General features: G+C 53.0%; 2 protein-coding genes across 2 annotated transcripts in view; one reads left to right on the forward strand and one right to left on the reverse strand.

The window, feature by feature from the left end:
- RNF126 (ring finger protein 126) overlaps window positions 1-17,284 on the reverse strand; it is a 395,779-nt gene that overhangs the window by 268,378 nt on the left and 110,117 nt on the right. The gene's annotated exons all lie outside the window — the stretch shown is intronic.
- Window positions 11,289-17,284, forward strand: part of HCN2 (hyperpolarization activated cyclic nucleotide gated potassium and sodium channel 2) — a 31,831-nt gene continuing 25,835 nt past the window's right edge. The window contains exon 1 of the mRNA XM_032782967.2: window positions 11,289-11,708. Within this exon, the coding sequence (XP_032638858.1) occupies window positions 11,304-11,708 (405 nt within the window). The 5' untranslated portion in view covers window positions 11,289-11,303. The remainder of the gene's footprint in view (window positions 11,709-17,284) is intronic.

Consider the following 17,284-nt stretch of genomic DNA (forward strand, 5'->3'; position numbering starts at 1 on the left):
GGGGAGGGAGCCCAGTGGGGGGTGAGCCTGGGATGGGATGAGTGAGAGAGGGGCAGGGAGCCCAGGATGCAGTGGGAAGTGAGAGGCAGGGAGCCCAGAGGGGGTGTGGGCCTGGGATGAGGGGGGAAAGAGAGGGGCAGGAAGCCCAGGATGGGGGGGTGAGCCCAGGATGGGGTGATGGAAAGAGAGGGGCAGGGAGCCCCGGGGGGGGGGTGAGCCCCGGATTAGGGGGGAGAGAGAGAGGGGCAGAGAGCCCAGGTTGGAGGAGGGAGCAGGACCATCCACTCTTACAGCGACTTCAGGTTCTAGGAGGGTCAGGGGAACCTAGTTCATCTCCTCCCTCCATCCCATTGATCAGCCCCTCCGGGGTGGGGAGGAAGCTGAGTGCCAGGGGGAGAGGCCAGGGCTGGCTGGGAGGCCCGGCGATGCTTTGTCAAGAGGGCACCTTGAGCTGTCTCTGGAGGGTGGAGGGGCTGAGCAGAGCCCGGGCTCTGGTTTACACCTTCCTCTCCCGTCTGGCCGTGGGGGTGCAGGAGCCTGATCCCCAGCTGAAGCCGCAGCCCCATCTGAGCGGGCACCAGGCCTCCGGCTTTCCTTAGGGCAGGGAGTGAGGAATCCAAGCTGGGTGTCTTTGACAAGGGCATCCCTCAGCCCTTCCCCAGGGCTGGGCTTCTCCTCCACCTAGGAGGCCTCTGAACCTCTTAGCCCTCCCGCCTGTGACCAAATGGGAAGCCATCACAGTGACCCAGCAGTGTTCAGAGACCCAGCTTTGTCCGGGGTTCGCTCCCAGAGAGGCAGAAATGGGAAGGCAGCTGCAAGGAGCAGGAATAAAATATGGCCCAGGCCAGTGGGCAATGGTGCCCCCCTCCCCTCAGTCTAACATTCCACAGCTGGTGCAGGGGAACGGCACCTCCCTGCCATCAGCACTGGGCTGGCCACGTAAACAGAACGGTGGAAGGTCGGGTGGGCATAACAGCGGCCGAGGATCTGGTCTCTTCCCTTATTTAAACATCAGTGATACAGCAGCTTTGTGTGTGTCTCGCTCCCCTCCTGCACTGCAGGGTGTTTGAATGAGGCCAGATTGTGTTCCTAGCTTTAATTCCCCAGGGTGGGTGAAGCCAGGTCCTCAGTGCTGAGGCTTCCTAGCAAGATTTTCATCCAGCACCGTGGACTAGGGCTGCTTGGGACTCGCAAAGCAGAACGCAAGCTACTGCAGCAGTGTCTGTGTCCTTTCCATCTGGCGCATCCTACGGTATTCTGTGCCCCCGGCCCCAACCTCCTCTGCCAAGCTCCCAGGAGAGCTTTGACTGGTCCCAGTGTTTGCAGAGTTAAATTCAAACTGCTGGGGTAAGGCGTATGAGCTGCTCAAATATTGTACAGCTCTGTGGGGTTTTGTGGTGATTATTATTGGGGGCTGAAAAATTGCACATGACCCACGCTCTCCAAGGCAAAAGATTGTGCAGAGGATGCGGCTGTCACCAGATATCTGGGTGCTCAAGCCAGCTTGGGTACCATTTTCTTCCTCCTTCCCTTGCTGCTCCTGCTCCACCTGCGTCTCTCTCCGGCAGCATTTTGCAAGTAGCAATGCAGGCTGTCTCCACCCCTGGAGAGTAGGAGATGCAGAGCACCCATGCGGCGGACAGAAAGTCTTGCAGTTAGTTCCAGCCCCTCTGTCGTAGTAGCAACTTAACCTTGTTTCCTGAACCAATGGGTTGTTTTATTCCCTTGATGGTTTTGCTGCTGCTTTCTGTCGGTTTATATGGGCATTTCAAGAGAGGATTGAACTGAATTCCAAAGCTGTGTGTGGGGCTGCGACGAAGTGGGAATGTTCTTAATGTTTTCTTTGAATACTGAGTGGGGAGTATTGACCTGGGAAGGTTGCAGGGGAGTTTTGCTGGGACTGGCTGCATTGGGGATGGGTGACTTGCCTTGAGGGAGGATACCTGAGCACATAACATGAGAACCCAGGGCGGGGGTTGGAGGCCAGGTGACATCTTTGCCCAGGAAACTGGACAAAGGCTGGAGGAGAAGCCGGGGGGAGGCTGAGTGAGATGGCTGCTGGGAGTTTCAGTTTGGAGCTGGCTGGGAAAAGGGAAGGGAGCCTAGATGAGGGTCTTGCCTCCCAATGGAGCTCTGGCCTCCCTGCCCCTCCATGGACCTAACCGGGGAGGGAGCGGTATCCTGTTGTCTGTACCTGCAAGACCTAGCTTGGACTGTATTCCAGTTATCTAAATAAACCTGCTTTACTGGCTGGCGGAGAGTCGTGGTGAGTCGCAGGAAGTCGGGGGTGCAGGGCCCTGTCTCCCCCACACTCCAGGGCAGGGAATTTTGGAGGATCTTACTTATTTGTATCCAAACAGCACCTACAAGAGCAGGGCCCCGTGGTACTAGGGGCGGTACAAATATGTAGTGAGAGATTGTCCTTGCAGACAACGGATGGGAGGAGAATCCGGGGGAAATGGTTTGTCTGAGGTCACACAGCAGGTCAGTGTCAGAACAAGGGATGGAACCCGGGTCTCCTGACTCCCAGGCCAGTGCCCTGTCTCCATTGGATCGGGCTGTGTTTATTGTCTGGTAGGTAACCTCTGGTTACATGCTTGTGGTAGCGCGTGTCAGTGTTTCTGTCCTGTTTCCCCAGTTCAGAAGACTCTAGCTCCTGTCCGCTAACTGCGATTCCTTACAAGAATTCTCCAGCAGGGTTTCATCCAATGGATCCCCTTCCCCCACTCCTCATGAAGTGGGTCCCTCTCAGGGAAGGGGCCTTATATGCTGCAGGGCTGAAACGTGCCCGAGATACTCAGAGGAAAGGCTCCCTGATATATGGCCTTCACTAATCCCATTCTAACAACCTGTAGGGTCGTTAATCTTTTTCTATGAGTCTCTGGTGTAGCGAGCTCTACCTTTCCCCCTCCTTGTCAGTTACCACCACACATCATTTGTCCTGAGGCATTAATGCAGAATAAGCAGCTAGCATAAAGAGCGTGATTCGCACCAGTGCAGAATGAAAGATCAGCTCCATAGAAATCAATTCAGTCCCAGTAGTTTCAGGTCAGAATCTGCCCCTGAGTCTCTCTCTCCCCTGCCCTCCCTCCCCGCATTCCATTTGTTGTAGCTTTGTTCTAACGTTATCTGGGGTGGTGCATTTAAATGGTATTAAAGCATAACTTACATTGACATCTCTTTGTTTCATCTTGACATCGTAGTGTCATCTCCATTGTCTGTCCTGACCTTGTCATAATGAGATCACTGTGGCAATGCTCAGGCTGTGTTTAAGAGAATTAGGAGTTACCAGTGGCATGAAGAACACGCTTGCTCCCCACAGACTATTTCTCACAGACAGACACTGGGGCCATTTCAAAGCATTTCTTTTAAATTGTGTTTTAACAAGAGACAAGAACAGACAGTGCCTTGCACGTTTGCGGCGCTTTCGGTCAAGGCTCTGCAAATGCTATCCATTGTGTGTCTCCGCTCCCCTGTGAAACATCTCCTCCTCCTCTATCCTATTTTACGACAGACAAGTCACTGAAGTCCCCGATTCTGCAATGGGCTCTGTATCAGCAAATCCATGTGCTGGTTACAGAAACTCCTGAGGCCAGTGGAGTTCTGCCTGAGTACCAGGCTCTGCTCTTTCAGAGCTCCTGGCAGAACTGGGGACTAAGAGATTTGCCCAAGATTACGCAGTGAGTCAGTGTTAGAACTGGGAATAAAAATTAATGTGTTGTTTGTCGTGATGTGCTTCAATCACGAGGTCGTCTGGTAGGCAGCAGCGAGGGCAAAGAACTAGGAGGCGAGAACCCTGGTTCTGTTCCCAGTCCTGCCACCAACCTGCTGTGTGACCATGGGCATGTCACTTCCTCTCTGTGTTTTTCCCCCTCCCATCGTTTGTTTTGTTTATTTAGGCTAGAAACCCTTTGCGGACAGGGACTCATTTGCTAGTATCGCTTGGGGCATTTAGGTGCAGAATAAAAAGAATTAATAACAAATCCATCCTGTTACGTTCACAGATTTAGTACATACACCCAGAGAGCAAAGTCCAGGAAAATTTCTCTCAGAAATCATATCAAGGTGCATACGGATCTGGCTTTATTTGATTTCCACTCTCCATGTAAATGCTTATGCTAAATGATATTTCTCATCCCAAAGATCTGATCAGGCTAATGCAATATGTTTCTGGCAATGTTTTCCTTGCAAGATCCATTCTCTCATTTTAAGATAAAATCATGCCCATCTGCATATGTGACATCACTTCATAATCGCGCCCATTTGGAGAATGTATCTCATCACAGGCAGAGCACTATAATTATTCATGCAAAATGCAAGGGGGAGATATGCTCCGGGAGCTAAAGGTCCTATTTACACAAATATTGAATTACTAGGAGGCAACAGGGTGGCTGTTTCCTATCACTAGTTGCAAATCTGATAAAAACCTTGTAAATTACATGCTGAAACATACGATGCAGACTTGACCCACCCAGTGATGAGCTGTCTTGTGTTACCCTCTCCATGTATTTCCTGTTCCTGGTGCCTTTTTTAAAATGTCTAGTTTGCGCTCTTATCCCCAGTTGAAGCTAAACTTTAAAGTTAAGATGAGACAGAACTCATGGGTTCTATTCCCAGTTCTGCAGTGGCCTTGGGAAAATTTCTTAATTTCTCTAAGCCCCAGCTTATCCCTCTGTAAAATTGAGAATAGGAGGGCGAAGAGATGTAATACACCAAAACGTGTTCATGAAATGCTTTGAGATCTGTGGATATAAAACACTAGAATAGCACAGAGTATTGTTATAAAAGAGTTTTACATCCAGCTGATAGGAACAAACATATTGGGCAGACACAAGTCTATCTAGTACAGTATCCTGTTTCTGACAGGGGCTAGTGCCTGATGCTACAGAGGAAGGTGCAGGAAACCCCACAGTAGACAGATGTGGAATAATCTGTCCCCACATTAGGATGCGTCCTGATTTCTAGTAGATAGAGCTTGTTTTAAGCCCTGAAGCATGCACACAACCTGGGAATGTTAGAAACGAGAGCAAACACACTTTGCATGAGTCAGTTCATTGCGGCTGCAAATGTGCGTGTCTCTCTCTGTGTATTTGCTTTGGGACTGTCAGGTACAGAGAAACTCAGAGTTCAGGCTGAGGATCAAAACGTGCCTAAGGAATAACTGGGACTCCTGTAATCTGACTCAAAGGCACCATTTCCCTGCAACTGCAGATGGGAAATAAACCTGGGCAAGCAGCAGGTTTTTATTTCTGGGGAGGTCCTGCTGATGGAGCAATAGCTGCTGAGCTCCCAGGCAGGTGTTATGGCAGGTGTGTGTTTTAGATAAACAAGTTTGTGCCAATTAGCTGAAGCTTTTATACCCATGGCAAGTTGCCCATGTGGCTTTTGGTGCTGCAGAGCATGCAGCTGCTGTTCTGGTAGTTTTACCAGAATTTGTATTGCTTCCCTGGGATGTCTGGCCCATTGTTTCTGGTGGTACCTTTTTAAAATGACACCGTAGCTACATATTTATATGATGCCCTCTCTCTGTGCACTGAGAGACCGCTCTGATGAACTGGTTATTACTGAGATCCGTGGTGATTCCCCCTTGCTGTGGAATTAATGCAAAGTGGTCATATTTGATAGATGGGAGACAGACTTTGTAGTTTGTTCATCAGGAACTTGAGCTAGCAACTGCTGCTTCGGGGGCAAGTTTTAAGGGTTTGGGAATCTTTTTGGATGACGGCTAGGAATTCTGCAAAGCAACCCCCCAAAGGATCCCTAGAGGAGATTGGTGGCCAATGAAATGGCACACACAGCTGCGCTGGAATCCTTGTGTACTTGACTCTTTGAGATTGAGTTCAATAATGTAGATCTCACTGGATCTTAAACACTTAGGCCAACTTTTCAAACCTGATTTTTACAGTTAGGCTCCCAAACCCACTTAAATAAGTGCCAGATTCCTTTTTTCAAAAGCGGTGCTGGCCCACTGCTCCCGTTAACTTCCGTTGGGTATGTAGCTTTTCTGAAAAACAGGCTGTTTATACATAGGTGCCTCAATATTGATTTAGGAGCCTAACCTTAGACAACTTGATATGACACTTTTGGCCTTAGGGCCTGATCTAAAAGGTGCTGAGCACCCACAAAACCAGAGGGTGGCAGTGTAGGATGTGGGTGCTCAGCATCCCTGAAAATCAGGACCTTGCTCTTTGTGTCTTTAAATCCTTATTTATCCTGACAGCTATTAACCTTCAAACAGCATCATGACTAATTAAATGTTGAATTGGTTAATGGTGGGGGGATGCCGGTTCCTTCCCTGCTATTATACGACTCATGTGTTGCTTGTTTACTCTCTTTCCTAGCCCTAAAATTTCTGCTTTCCACACTCTGATAATGAAGCATATTTTAGGCTGGGCTGGAAAAATATTTGGTGGTTGCACTGTTTCATTTTCTCTGGCATTCTGCTGCTGGGGATCAGTTTACAAATATTCTCTGCGCTGAATCTCTTACCATGGTGAGCTGTCTGTGGTGCTGAATTCAAATGAGCTCAAGATTTCTGCCTAGGAGGAATCATATCATAGAATCGTAGGACTGGAAGGGACTTCGAGATGTCATCTAGTCCAGTCCTCTATGCTCATGGTAGGACTAAGTATTATCTAGACCATCCCTGACAGGTGTTTGTCTAACCTGCTTTTTAAAATCTCCACTGATGGAGATTCCACAACCTCCCTTGGCAATTTATTCCAGTGCTTAACCACCCTGACAGGAAGTTTTTCCTAATGTCCAGTCTAAACCGTTCGTGCTGCAATTTAAGCCCATTGCTTCTCGTCCTATCCTCAGAGGTTAAGAAGAACAATTTTTCCCCTCCTCCTTGTAACAACACTTTTCAAGCACATAAAAAGTTATCATGTCCCCTCTGAGCCTTCTCTTTTCCAGACTACACAACCCCAGTTTTTTTCAATCTTCCCCCATAGATCATGTTTTCTAGACCTTTAATCATTTTTGTTGTTCTTCTCTGGACTTTCTCCAATTTATCCACATCTTTCCTGAAATGTGACACCCGAAATGGGACACAATACTCCAGTTAAGGCCTAATCAGCACAGAGTTGAGTGGAAGAATTACTTCTCGTGTCTTGCTTGCTGCACTCCTGCTAATACATCCTAGAAGTAGTGTTTGTAGGAGGAATGGAGTTGATCTGATTGTTTGCCCTGTTGTTGCATCTGCAGTCTTGAAATTCCAGTGGCAAAATTTAAAAGGATAAGTGCAGACGTCTGCAGCAGGCTTCTGTGCTGAGGGGGTTTAGAAATCTCAAGCCTCTGGGACACGTTCTCAGGAAATGGTGGTAAGGGAGTTGCACTGGCACTGGCATTGGCAGTGCTGTTATGATTTATGATTTGTATTGGGGTCGTGCCGCTGGCATGGGCCAGGAGTTGTGCAAACACAAAAAAATCACAGACCGTGTCCCACAGAATTTACAATCCATTGTCTTCATAATCTTGTATTCTTTCCTGATCGTTGGGTTCCTGTTAGGTCAGGGAGCAGGGTACCTTATGGAAGAGGTGCCCAGAATTTACACGCTCAAATCCCACCTTTAATTGCTTTTAAAGCTATATTTTAAGTAACGTGGAATGGATCCCTTCTTCCCCTGAGGAATACTTACTAAGCTGGTGTTACCCATCTCTGCTGTGTGATTACACAGGATAGCTTGTATGAAAACACAGGTTCGTAGGTGATCAGGGCTGGTTTGTCAGTCTCAGTGGGCCATATTTGGCCCCTGATTCCCATGGGGTTGTAATGGGATTCAGGTCAGAGTAGACTTTAGGCCAGTGTGTCTATATTTATTCGCTCAGTTTTTCACAGCCCTTGGCAATCTGGCCCTGAGCTACGTTGGAGGATCTGCCCCTCTGTTCCCTCTCATCAGATGGTACGATGTTCCTTCCTCCCCAGGCTGCTGTTAGACTCAGTGAATTCTCTGTAAAGCACTTAAAGATTGGCTCTGCAGTATTATTATGGGAGTTCTGTTCCTGGCTAGTAATGCAGGATGTTGCCTCCTCCATCTCTATTTCTTCCTTCAGTCTAGCAGCCGTTTCATTCACCCCAGACTTTCCAGCTCTCAGCTAGACCTACCAAATGCCAGCCTGGAGCCACTTCACCTCTGTAAACACTCAGTCTGCAAGAGCTTTTCCATTGCCTCCACCGCTTGCCTCGCAGCAGCAAAGAGCTTGCCCTGGATCACCCAGGCCAGCGAACGCTGGGGGGCCTCTGGTGTTGTGTGACCGGGGCTGGCTGCAGGTGATGCTGAGCATTGGCCTGTGATGGTGCCAGTCAAGCATGCCAAGAGGCACGCAGGTGCAAATCTCGCATGCAGACCCCATAGTGCAGGCAAGGACAGAAAGTTTTGCTTCGGCCAGGCCCCTGGAATCCTGAGCATTTGCTGCAAACTCGCTGGGCAGAGCTACCCTCGAGAGTCTTAGGGGTGTTTTGGGATCTAGCTTGTAGAATCTGGGGCAAGATGGCTTGTGCAGTTGTTAATGGTTTTGGGGGCCTTTCTCCTCCATCAGTCTCCCCTTACTCCAGTGTTTCCTGAACTCTAAGACCCCACCCTGAGACCTTGAAGAGGAAGGTCTTGTGGTTAAGGTGTGACACGGGAGCTTGGGAGACCTGGGTTCAATTCCCTCTCTCTGCCTCAAGTGTCTGTAGGTAGAATGGGGATAACACTTGAGTCACAGGACTAGCTTGATTAATACAGGTGAGACACTCGGATTACTGTGAGGTCTGGGTAGGTGGAATCCCCACCACCTACTCGCTCCCTGAGGAGGTCCCTGTGGAGCTCTCTTGCCACCCGTCGCTGCCTCCTTGACCAGCCAGAGGGGGATCCTGAGACACAGTGATTAGGTGACTTGCTCAAGGTCATACAGGAAAGCTGTGGTGGAGCCGGGAATAGAACCCAGGTCCTCAATACACAGCCACTAGACCATACTGCCTGCCTCTCCTCTCAGCTGCGCATGTTCCCTCTGCATCCTGGGAGGATAATTGAAGGGTACTTTGGAGACGCACCCCGCGCTGTGCTCTGAAGTCATAATTGTGCAGCTGTGACATCACTAGCTGTTGCCATGGGAACGTCTCAGGTGCAGGCTGTCACTGGAGAAAGGTCAGGAGGCTGGCTGCAAAGGGAGAGCTGCCTTTCCTTTTGAAAGATGCAGGTTGAATTCTATTCATGTGCCAGCCTTTATGGAGGGGAAAGGAGAGCCAGCACCCCCCCCCCCACACACAAATATATACTAGCTCCTTAGCCAGGAGTGACCATGTATATCTGTCTGCTCCCCCTTTCTGGGTTTTCTGTGGCTTGCACCTGCTTTTGCTTCGGTCCTGCAGCTTTGAGACTTTTTGTGCGACGAGGTGCACCCAGGAACTGGACGAATAAATTGCCATCCTTAGAGTAAGCGATGAAATACCCGCCGTCTCCCATGTAGAAAATGAGGCTCTTCAGAGCAGCAGCCTCACCCGTGCTGGCAAAAAATGCATCCCGGCCCCGTGCCATTATCTTATCGAGCAGGATATCTGGTGCACAAGGACGAGAGGCTGGGAATTAGCTGCCCCAGGCAATTGCTGAGAGATACCCGGAGGTTAGACAGAGGGGCCACAGGGGGATGCAAGGGGCCCACTGGCTGCATTTCTGGGTACCGAGAGAGGAGGGGGTACAAGTGTTTTTCTTTAGCATCGGGCTGTTAAACCCACAGTGTTCTCTCCGTGTCCCCTCACCCCACACACCTGCGCAGACACGCGCCTGCTCTGCTGCAAGGAGTTGGTGCTTTCCCAGAGAGGGTGAGCACCATGCTAACAAGGAGACGGAAGCAGCATGCTGATATTAGGATGGGGCCGTGGGGCTCAGCTTCGACCTTGCAGGCGCTTGGGAAAGGTCCTTGCTGGCCCTTAAGGTGCAGGGAAGGGCCAGGGGAATTGGGGATGGGTGGAAAACACACTGAGGAGGTGAGAGTAGAACCCCCAAACCTTAATCCGCCCCCTCCCTCCGTCTAACGGAGGTTGCAGGAAGCTTTGGCTTAAGCTGCAGTTGTACGTGATTCAAACCCAGCCTCTCCCTGGAGGCAGTCCCTGAGAGAGAGTGAGGCTTCCTTCCCCTCTCCGCCATGTCCCCCCTTCCACGTGGAGCCTCTGGGGAGATGGGGTTTCTGGAGTCAGTGCTCTGTCCCTTCCTGGGACAGGTTTCCACCTCTCAGCCCTGAATGGGTCCGGGTCAGAGGGCTCCGATCTGGCAGGAAGCTGTTTGTTCTCGGAAGGAAGCGCTCTCAAGGGGTTAGAGCAGGTGGCTGGGAGTCAGGACTGCTGGGTTCTGTTTCCAGCTCCAGTGCTGCCTTCTCAGCATGACCAGGAAGGACTAGGGAGCCGTGCGAAGCTCAGGAAGTTGGGTGGCCAGTAGGTCCTAGGTAGCTGAAATGGGGTCCATGCCCCTTGTCCCTGTGGTGCCTCTCCCAGCCTGGCTGTTTGTCCCAAGCGATGAGGGTTTGCAGATCCCTCCAGCGGATGGGTCTTGCTACATTTCCTGCTGCTCTGTCTCCCTTCTGTCCCCTTAGCCCCCGTTTTATGGTCCAGCCCGATGCTGATCCAGCACCTTGAACGTGCACAGACCTAGAGTTAGAAAATCCCCTGCCCTGCAGAGCGTGGGGCCCTGCAGACACCCCCACCATGGGTGCCGTCATCCAGCCATTGGACTTCATGTCTTTGCAGTCAGGCCCTACTCCAGACAGGCACAGAGCCACATGAGGAGGAGGGTGAAGGAAGGGAGGAGAAGAGGGGCAAGTTCCAGAGAGCTGGGTTTGGGGGAGGAGGGGCGGGACACAAGGGGGAGCTTTTCCCGGCAGGTATAGGCGCGGAGGGGGAGGGAAGTGGGACAAGGGCTTGTCTGCCATCAAGGCACCACATGGCATGTTGCCCATTGTACCTAAACACTGCTGCCATGCCACCCCTCCGGGGCAGAGCTGGCGAATTGACTCGTGACGTGGTGACTCTACCCTGTGCTGCTCGGAGCCCCGCATGGAACTCTATTTCTGCAGGGCTCGGGAGCTCCCTTCGCTCGGGAGCTCCCTTCACACGGGAGATGCCTTCTCCCCTGGCAAGGCAGAGCTCCCGCTGCTTCTCCCCTTGCACACCCTCCCACCCCAGCTTCCCAGGAGGGTCACGCCTGCAGGAGGCCGTTGTGAGGATGGGCGGGGGCGGGAGCACAGTAAACCAAGAGGGAACCCAGAGGGCTTGTCGGTGATGCCTCCGTCTGCTCTGCCTCTCCAGGTTCTACTGGGACTTCACGATGCTTCTTTTCATGGTGGGCAACCTCATCATCATCCCGGTGGGCATCACCTTCTTTAAGGAGGAGACCACGGCCCCCTGGATTGTCTTCAATGTGGTCTCTGACACGTTCTTCCTCATGGACCTGGTGCTGAACTTCCGCACTGGGATAATCATCGAGGACAACACGGATATCATCCTGGACCCAGAGAAGATTAAGAAGAAGTACCTGAAGACCTGGTTCTTGGTGGATTTTGTCTCCTCCATCCCTGTGGATTATATTTTTCTCATCGTGGAGAAGGGCATCGATTCGGAGGTGTACAAAACGGCCCGGGCCCTCCGCATCGTCCGCTTCACCAAGATCCTCAGCCTGCTGCGTCTGCTGCGCCTTTCCCGGCTCATCCGCTACATCCACCAGTGGGAAGAGGTAAGGGGCGTCTCTCGGCCCGATGGCCTTTGGGCACCTGCCTGCCTCTGAGGCCAGCTGAGCTGCGTTCCCTTCCTCCATCAGAGCACAGGCAACTTCTTGTGGCGCTCTCGCCCAGGGTCCAAAGGGCTGAGATGGATGAATTCAGGCCCCACAGCTCGAGGAGAGGGCTAAGAGATGGCGAGTTATGGCTCAGTAGCCAAAGGTGCTGGTTGCTTAGGACTCCAGCCAAAGAGTCCTGTGCCATCGGCGCCTCTGCAAAGCAGGTTCTTGCTCCCAAACGTGCAGTGGGTTTTGCTGATATGGGCCCCTGTCCGCTAGGAGTGGATGAGACCTGGCAAACTTATTTCACGCAGGCCACCAAATCACCATCAGATGGTGATGACTGGCTGCCACTAGTACAACTGTCCTTGCCTGGATTTTCCTGTCATCCTAGTAATAATGGGATCAAGTCTAACGTGTTGTCTCGCTGGCTCAGAGTGCTTTACAACCCTAAGCTAAGTCTCCTGGGATCCCTGGCGGTGTCCCCCATAGCTGGGGAAACAGAGGCACATGCTCTGAATGACTTGGTCTGACGTGGTCAGAGCTGGGAATAGAACCCAGGGATCCTGACTGCCAGTCTCCTGCTCTAACCGCTAGTGCGCACTCCCATCTTCTTTCAGCTCGTGGATTATTGTTAAGGCCCCTCCCACCCCACCCATGTATTACCCCTTCATCTCCTCCTGCACCCCAGAGGGGACATGGTTGGGGACACCAGTCTATGCAGGGTGCCAGCCTAGCCACTGAGCCAGGGTCTCACCCCATGAGCCCTCCCCTGCAGCTCCCTGCCACCTCTGTGCCAGTCCCCTTTCCCCTTGGTGCCAGCCCCTCCCGAGCTTGAGAGGCTGGTGACGGGGGGAGGCCGGTTAGGGTATGTATCGTCACCCCCACTTGCCCACCCCAGACTGAGCATCGCTGAGTTGACAAACCCTTTGTTGTGCTCGCCAGCAGAGCAGGAGGCTAAGTCTGCAGGCATCCGCCCGTGTGGATCTGTATCTGTGTCCGGAGTGGGAGGGAGTTGGGCCGTGATTACCTGAGGCATAGGTTGCAACTGCGTGTGTGTGTTTTTGAGGGTGGTGTCTTTTGAGGCTCCCTTTGAAATGGGCAGGCCGGTCCTTCCAATGGAGGGCAGCCCCAAGTCAGCCCTGGGAGGGGTTCTCATCCTGCAGCCTGGGTCATGGATCAGGACTCCATTGCGCTAGGTGCTGTACAGACGGAACCAAAGGCCAGTCCCTGGCCCAGAGAACTGTCAGTCTAATACGAAGGTGTCTGCCATGTGTGTGTGGATTCATTGTGCTGTGTGTGCATACAGGGAGACACAAGTGCCTCCAGAATTGTGTGTCTGATAAGTGTGTGCTGTCCATTTGTGTGGCTAGAGACGTGAATGGATGTCAGTGCGTGTGTCTAGGCACGGGCGTTTGTGTGTGCACATTCACACCCTCATGCACAGAGACAGCATGGACTAGTGAACTGGGGCCCGGAGCACCACTGCCGCTGACTCGACTTTTAACAAATCCCTTCCCACCCTCTGCCTCAGTTTCCCCTTCTGTGAAACAGGCTTTCTCACAAGGCCGGTTGGGAGGATTCGTCGTTGTGTTTTCTTGCCTCCATGGCACTTAAGCACACGCAAAGTGCTGTGTAAGTGCTAAGAAATGCGCTGCGGGGTAAGTGAGGGTTGGACGTGTAGCTGTGTGGGCAGGGGTGTTGCGGTAAAAATAGAAGTGGGTAAACTAGACTAAACCCTGGAGTCCCCATATGAGAAGTAGGAAAATTCCCTTACTCTCAATTACGCAACATGGTGTGTGTGTGTGTGGGGCAGGGGTGTTACGTACAGCCGGGCCTGAGATGTGCCTCTGCCTGCAAGTGCGGTGTGTGTAGTGATTGCCTCTGTGTGTGGTGTGTGTACTCAGTTGCCAGTGTGTGTGCTGGTTGTTGGTGTGTGTGCGCCAGTTGCCTCTGTGTGAAGTGTCTGTGCCAGTTACTGGTGTGTGTACCAGTTGCCAGTGTGCATGATGTGTGTACCAATTGCCTTTGTGTGTGGTGTGTGTACTGTTTGCTGGTGTGCGTAGCAGTAGCCTCTGTGTGTGTGGCCAGGTGTGTACCAGTTGCTGGTGTGTGTCATGTGTGCTGTTGCTGGTGTGTGTAGTGGTAGCCTCTGTGTGTGTGGCGGGGTGCGTACCAGTTGACGGCGTGTGTCAGTTGGAGTTTCCTGACCACTCTGCTGGCTCGGGCGTTGCAGGGGCCGGGTTGGGAGCTGTCTGTGGCAGGGGGAGCAGGGCCCGTCACCCGCTGCCCCCTGAGCTGCCACAGCAGCAAGATAGGCCATGAACTGCCTGCATCTCTCGCTGTCTGCTGCTCTCTCTGGGGAGCCAGCGGGCGAGGGCACACTGGGTGCAAAGGCAGCGCCAGCGCCCATCTCCTCGCAGGTAACGACTCTGGGTGGCGGAGGGGATGGGATTGACTAATGGCTCTGCTGCCCAGGCAGCGCTGAGAGGAACTGCAGTACGGAGGTCACGGAGAAGGGACTCAGACCCCTCTGGGCTCTCCCCGGCCGCTCCTCTCCTCCGCAGTCAAGCCTGGCTAGATCGGGAGGGCTCTGGGCTGGAGTTCTGCAGCTGGAAACTCCAGCGCCTGAGGCTGCGTCTAGCACAGAGAAGCCAACCAGGCTGAGCTTTGAAGGTCACAGCCAGCCAGGGCTGCAAACCTCCAGCCTTGGCCTATCTAAGTAGGGGCCAACTGATGGGGTAGCGCCACCCAGTGGGTGCCCTTCGCTCTGCCCCTGCTGGCTGGTTGTGTTGGCAAGGGGAGGGGGTGCTAACAAACGGATTGGACTTGGGAGTTCCTGGCTCCTGGGCTGATGTCTGAAAGTTGGGCCCTGACCCTCTCGCTGACGGGGACTGACTGAAATGAAGTGCTGAGCCGAGCCCCCTTGCTTCACCCCACAAATCTCCATGCATGGGTGCAGGGGGCCTGGAAGAGGCCGGGAGAGGCGGCTGCTTTGTCCCTAAATTCCCTCGTCTCCTCCCGTCTGAAGATGGCCTCTCCAAACCATCCCTATCTGCCTCGCCGCTAGCAGGAAGGGGAGTGAGCAACCCAGACTCCTCAGCAGGGGCCTGCCTCAGTCGCTCCTGACTCTCTTTTCTCTTCCGGGCTCCCTGCCCGGCTCCTGATCACCTTGTGGAGAGAGAAGTTTGCTGGGCCTCATCCCAGACTTTAGGAGGAGTTTTCCCATGACCCAGAGCCCGCCACCCGCTCTCAGCTCTGCTCCGCCGACGCCCAGTGCTTGGCTCTGGGAAGGGAGCCTTGGCGAAGTCCTACAGATGGTACCACCTATGCTATGCCTGGCTGTCTTCTGCCTAGGTGACCCCAAACGGTCCCCCCCTACACACAGCCTCACTGAGACTGGCTGTCAGTGGCTGATTAGCATGGCCCAGGCATTTAAACTCCATCAGAGCAGCGGGTGTGTGTCTGTGCACATCCAGCTGTGTTTTCACACACATCCGTCTGCCTCCAACTGGGGTCGGTGCTTATGCTCCGTGTTCACAGTGGCATCTGAATTGGGGATTTCCTGTCAATGGGATCTGGGTCTAAAGGGAGTTGGAACGGGGGCCAGTGGGGGCCCATGGTCAGAGACCAGAGCGAGGAGCTGCCAGGTTCTAAACCTGACTCTTACCCAACTCCTGGGCCAAACTGCATCAGCTGCACCACTTTTCTGTGCCTCAGTTTCCCTACCTGTAATATAGGGATGGCCTTTACCTAATCCTTAAACCCTGTCTGGGTGTCGATGGAGACAAGTGATCGGGCACTTAGATTCCTTCCCCGACACATTGCAGAGCAGAGGCTGACACTTCAGCACAGTGATGGGACCTTTGAATCTGAGGGAACTTTGGAATGATTGGGGCTGCAGAGACCATCTTGCTTTGATGTCACATGTGATGTCACAAGCGTGATGTCACAGGCTGTGAGTGTGACAATGCCTGGAGCAGGGGCAGTCTCACATGCCTCTTGCCCAGAGGGAGGTCACTGGCTTCCCAGTGACTTATGCACACTCTAGGCCTGGTGATCCCTTGCAGGGGCTGGGCAGAGATTGGGATCCAAGTGGCATCCCCTGCCCTAAGGGGACATTGGGATATGGGAGGTCACATCCAGCTCTGGGTGGACTTCTTGGGTTTGCTTTCTGCTGATCCTGGCTCACACGCGGGGCCCTGAGTCGGGTCACTGCTGGAACGCTCGTCAGGGGACCCAAAAAGCCCATGCGGCCCTGGCAAGCAGCTGCGGCCTGCTGCAGGTTTCCGTGCTGCGAGGAATCCTGCCAGGGAAGCGCCGCTCATGCTGGATCAGAGCTGACAGCCTGTTCACTGCCGTGGAGCCATCAGCGAGGAGGGTGGCCCTGCACTGTGACCTAACTCAGTATGGGGAGAGCACAACGCTGTCATTCCCTTGTCTCTGTTGGATGTGGGAGGCTCCTTCAGCGTAGACACAGGGTCTGTGGGATCCCCTGGTGCCCAGAGCTCCGGGGAGCTGCTTCTCTGCACCTGACTGGCAGGGGAGCTGACGCTGACACATTCCGGGCTGGAGAGTGGATTCAGATTCTTGCTTTGGGCCATCATCCCCGTCTCTCCCATCCTGCCCCTCTGCCTGAGTCCCTGCGTGGGGGTTCAGGGGGGTGTAGTACAGGTGGTCTCCACCTTTCCAGACGCCTGCCCCCCTTTCAGGAGTCTGATTCGTCTTTCACCTCACTTCAGAACGACTTGCTGACAAAATCAGCCATAAAATTACAAAAATGTCACAACAAATTGTTACTGGAAAATGGCCGACTTTCTCATTTCTGCTCTCTAATTATAAAATCAATCGATTGGGGTAGAAACACCAGACTTTCCTTTCTGTGTACAGGATACAGAGCAGTGTGAACAAGTCATTGGTTGAAATTTTAATTTGTGCTGCCTTTGTTGGTGCGTTTTATGTAGCCTGTTGCAAGATTAGCCAAATCTCTGGCTGAGTGGATATACCCCCTGGAAGATCTCTGCGCACTGCCTGGGGTATGCGTAACCCTGGTTGAGAACCATTGGGCAGTACATAGGAATGTACCCCCACCTCCTGGATCCCGTTCCTTAACCTGCCAGGAGCACGACAGCAGGAAACCAGCCTCGGCCGGCAGCACTAGCTGCTCCATTCGGTCTTTTCTGTCTGTAATTCCTACCGATCCTGTCAGTACCATGCATGGACGCAGCAGCCCTGCCTGTGGCCAGCTCCCTCCCTGGCAAATAGCTCCTATTAATATCCATGGCGGCTGTTCGGAATAAACGGTTTAATTTCGTGCCACCTTCTTCCTTCCGCAGAACAGGCCCGGCGGCAGTACTGAAATGCCTCTGGAATAACGCCATGCCAAAAAGGGGGAGTCGGCATGTTGGCGCGGGAATGTGCCGGACGGGCAAGCGCTGGCCTGGCCCCATCCTGTGGGCAGCCAGGGGCATTGCATGGAAAAGGGAGGGGATGTCTGCACTGCAAAAAAACCCCACCCTGGGCCAGCAAGTCTC

This window comes from Chelonoidis abingdonii, chromosome 11 (assembly GCF_003597395.2).
Source record: "Chelonoidis abingdonii isolate Lonesome George chromosome 11, CheloAbing_2.0, whole genome shotgun sequence".
NCBI lineage: Eukaryota > Metazoa > Chordata > Testudines > Testudinidae > Chelonoidis > Chelonoidis abingdonii.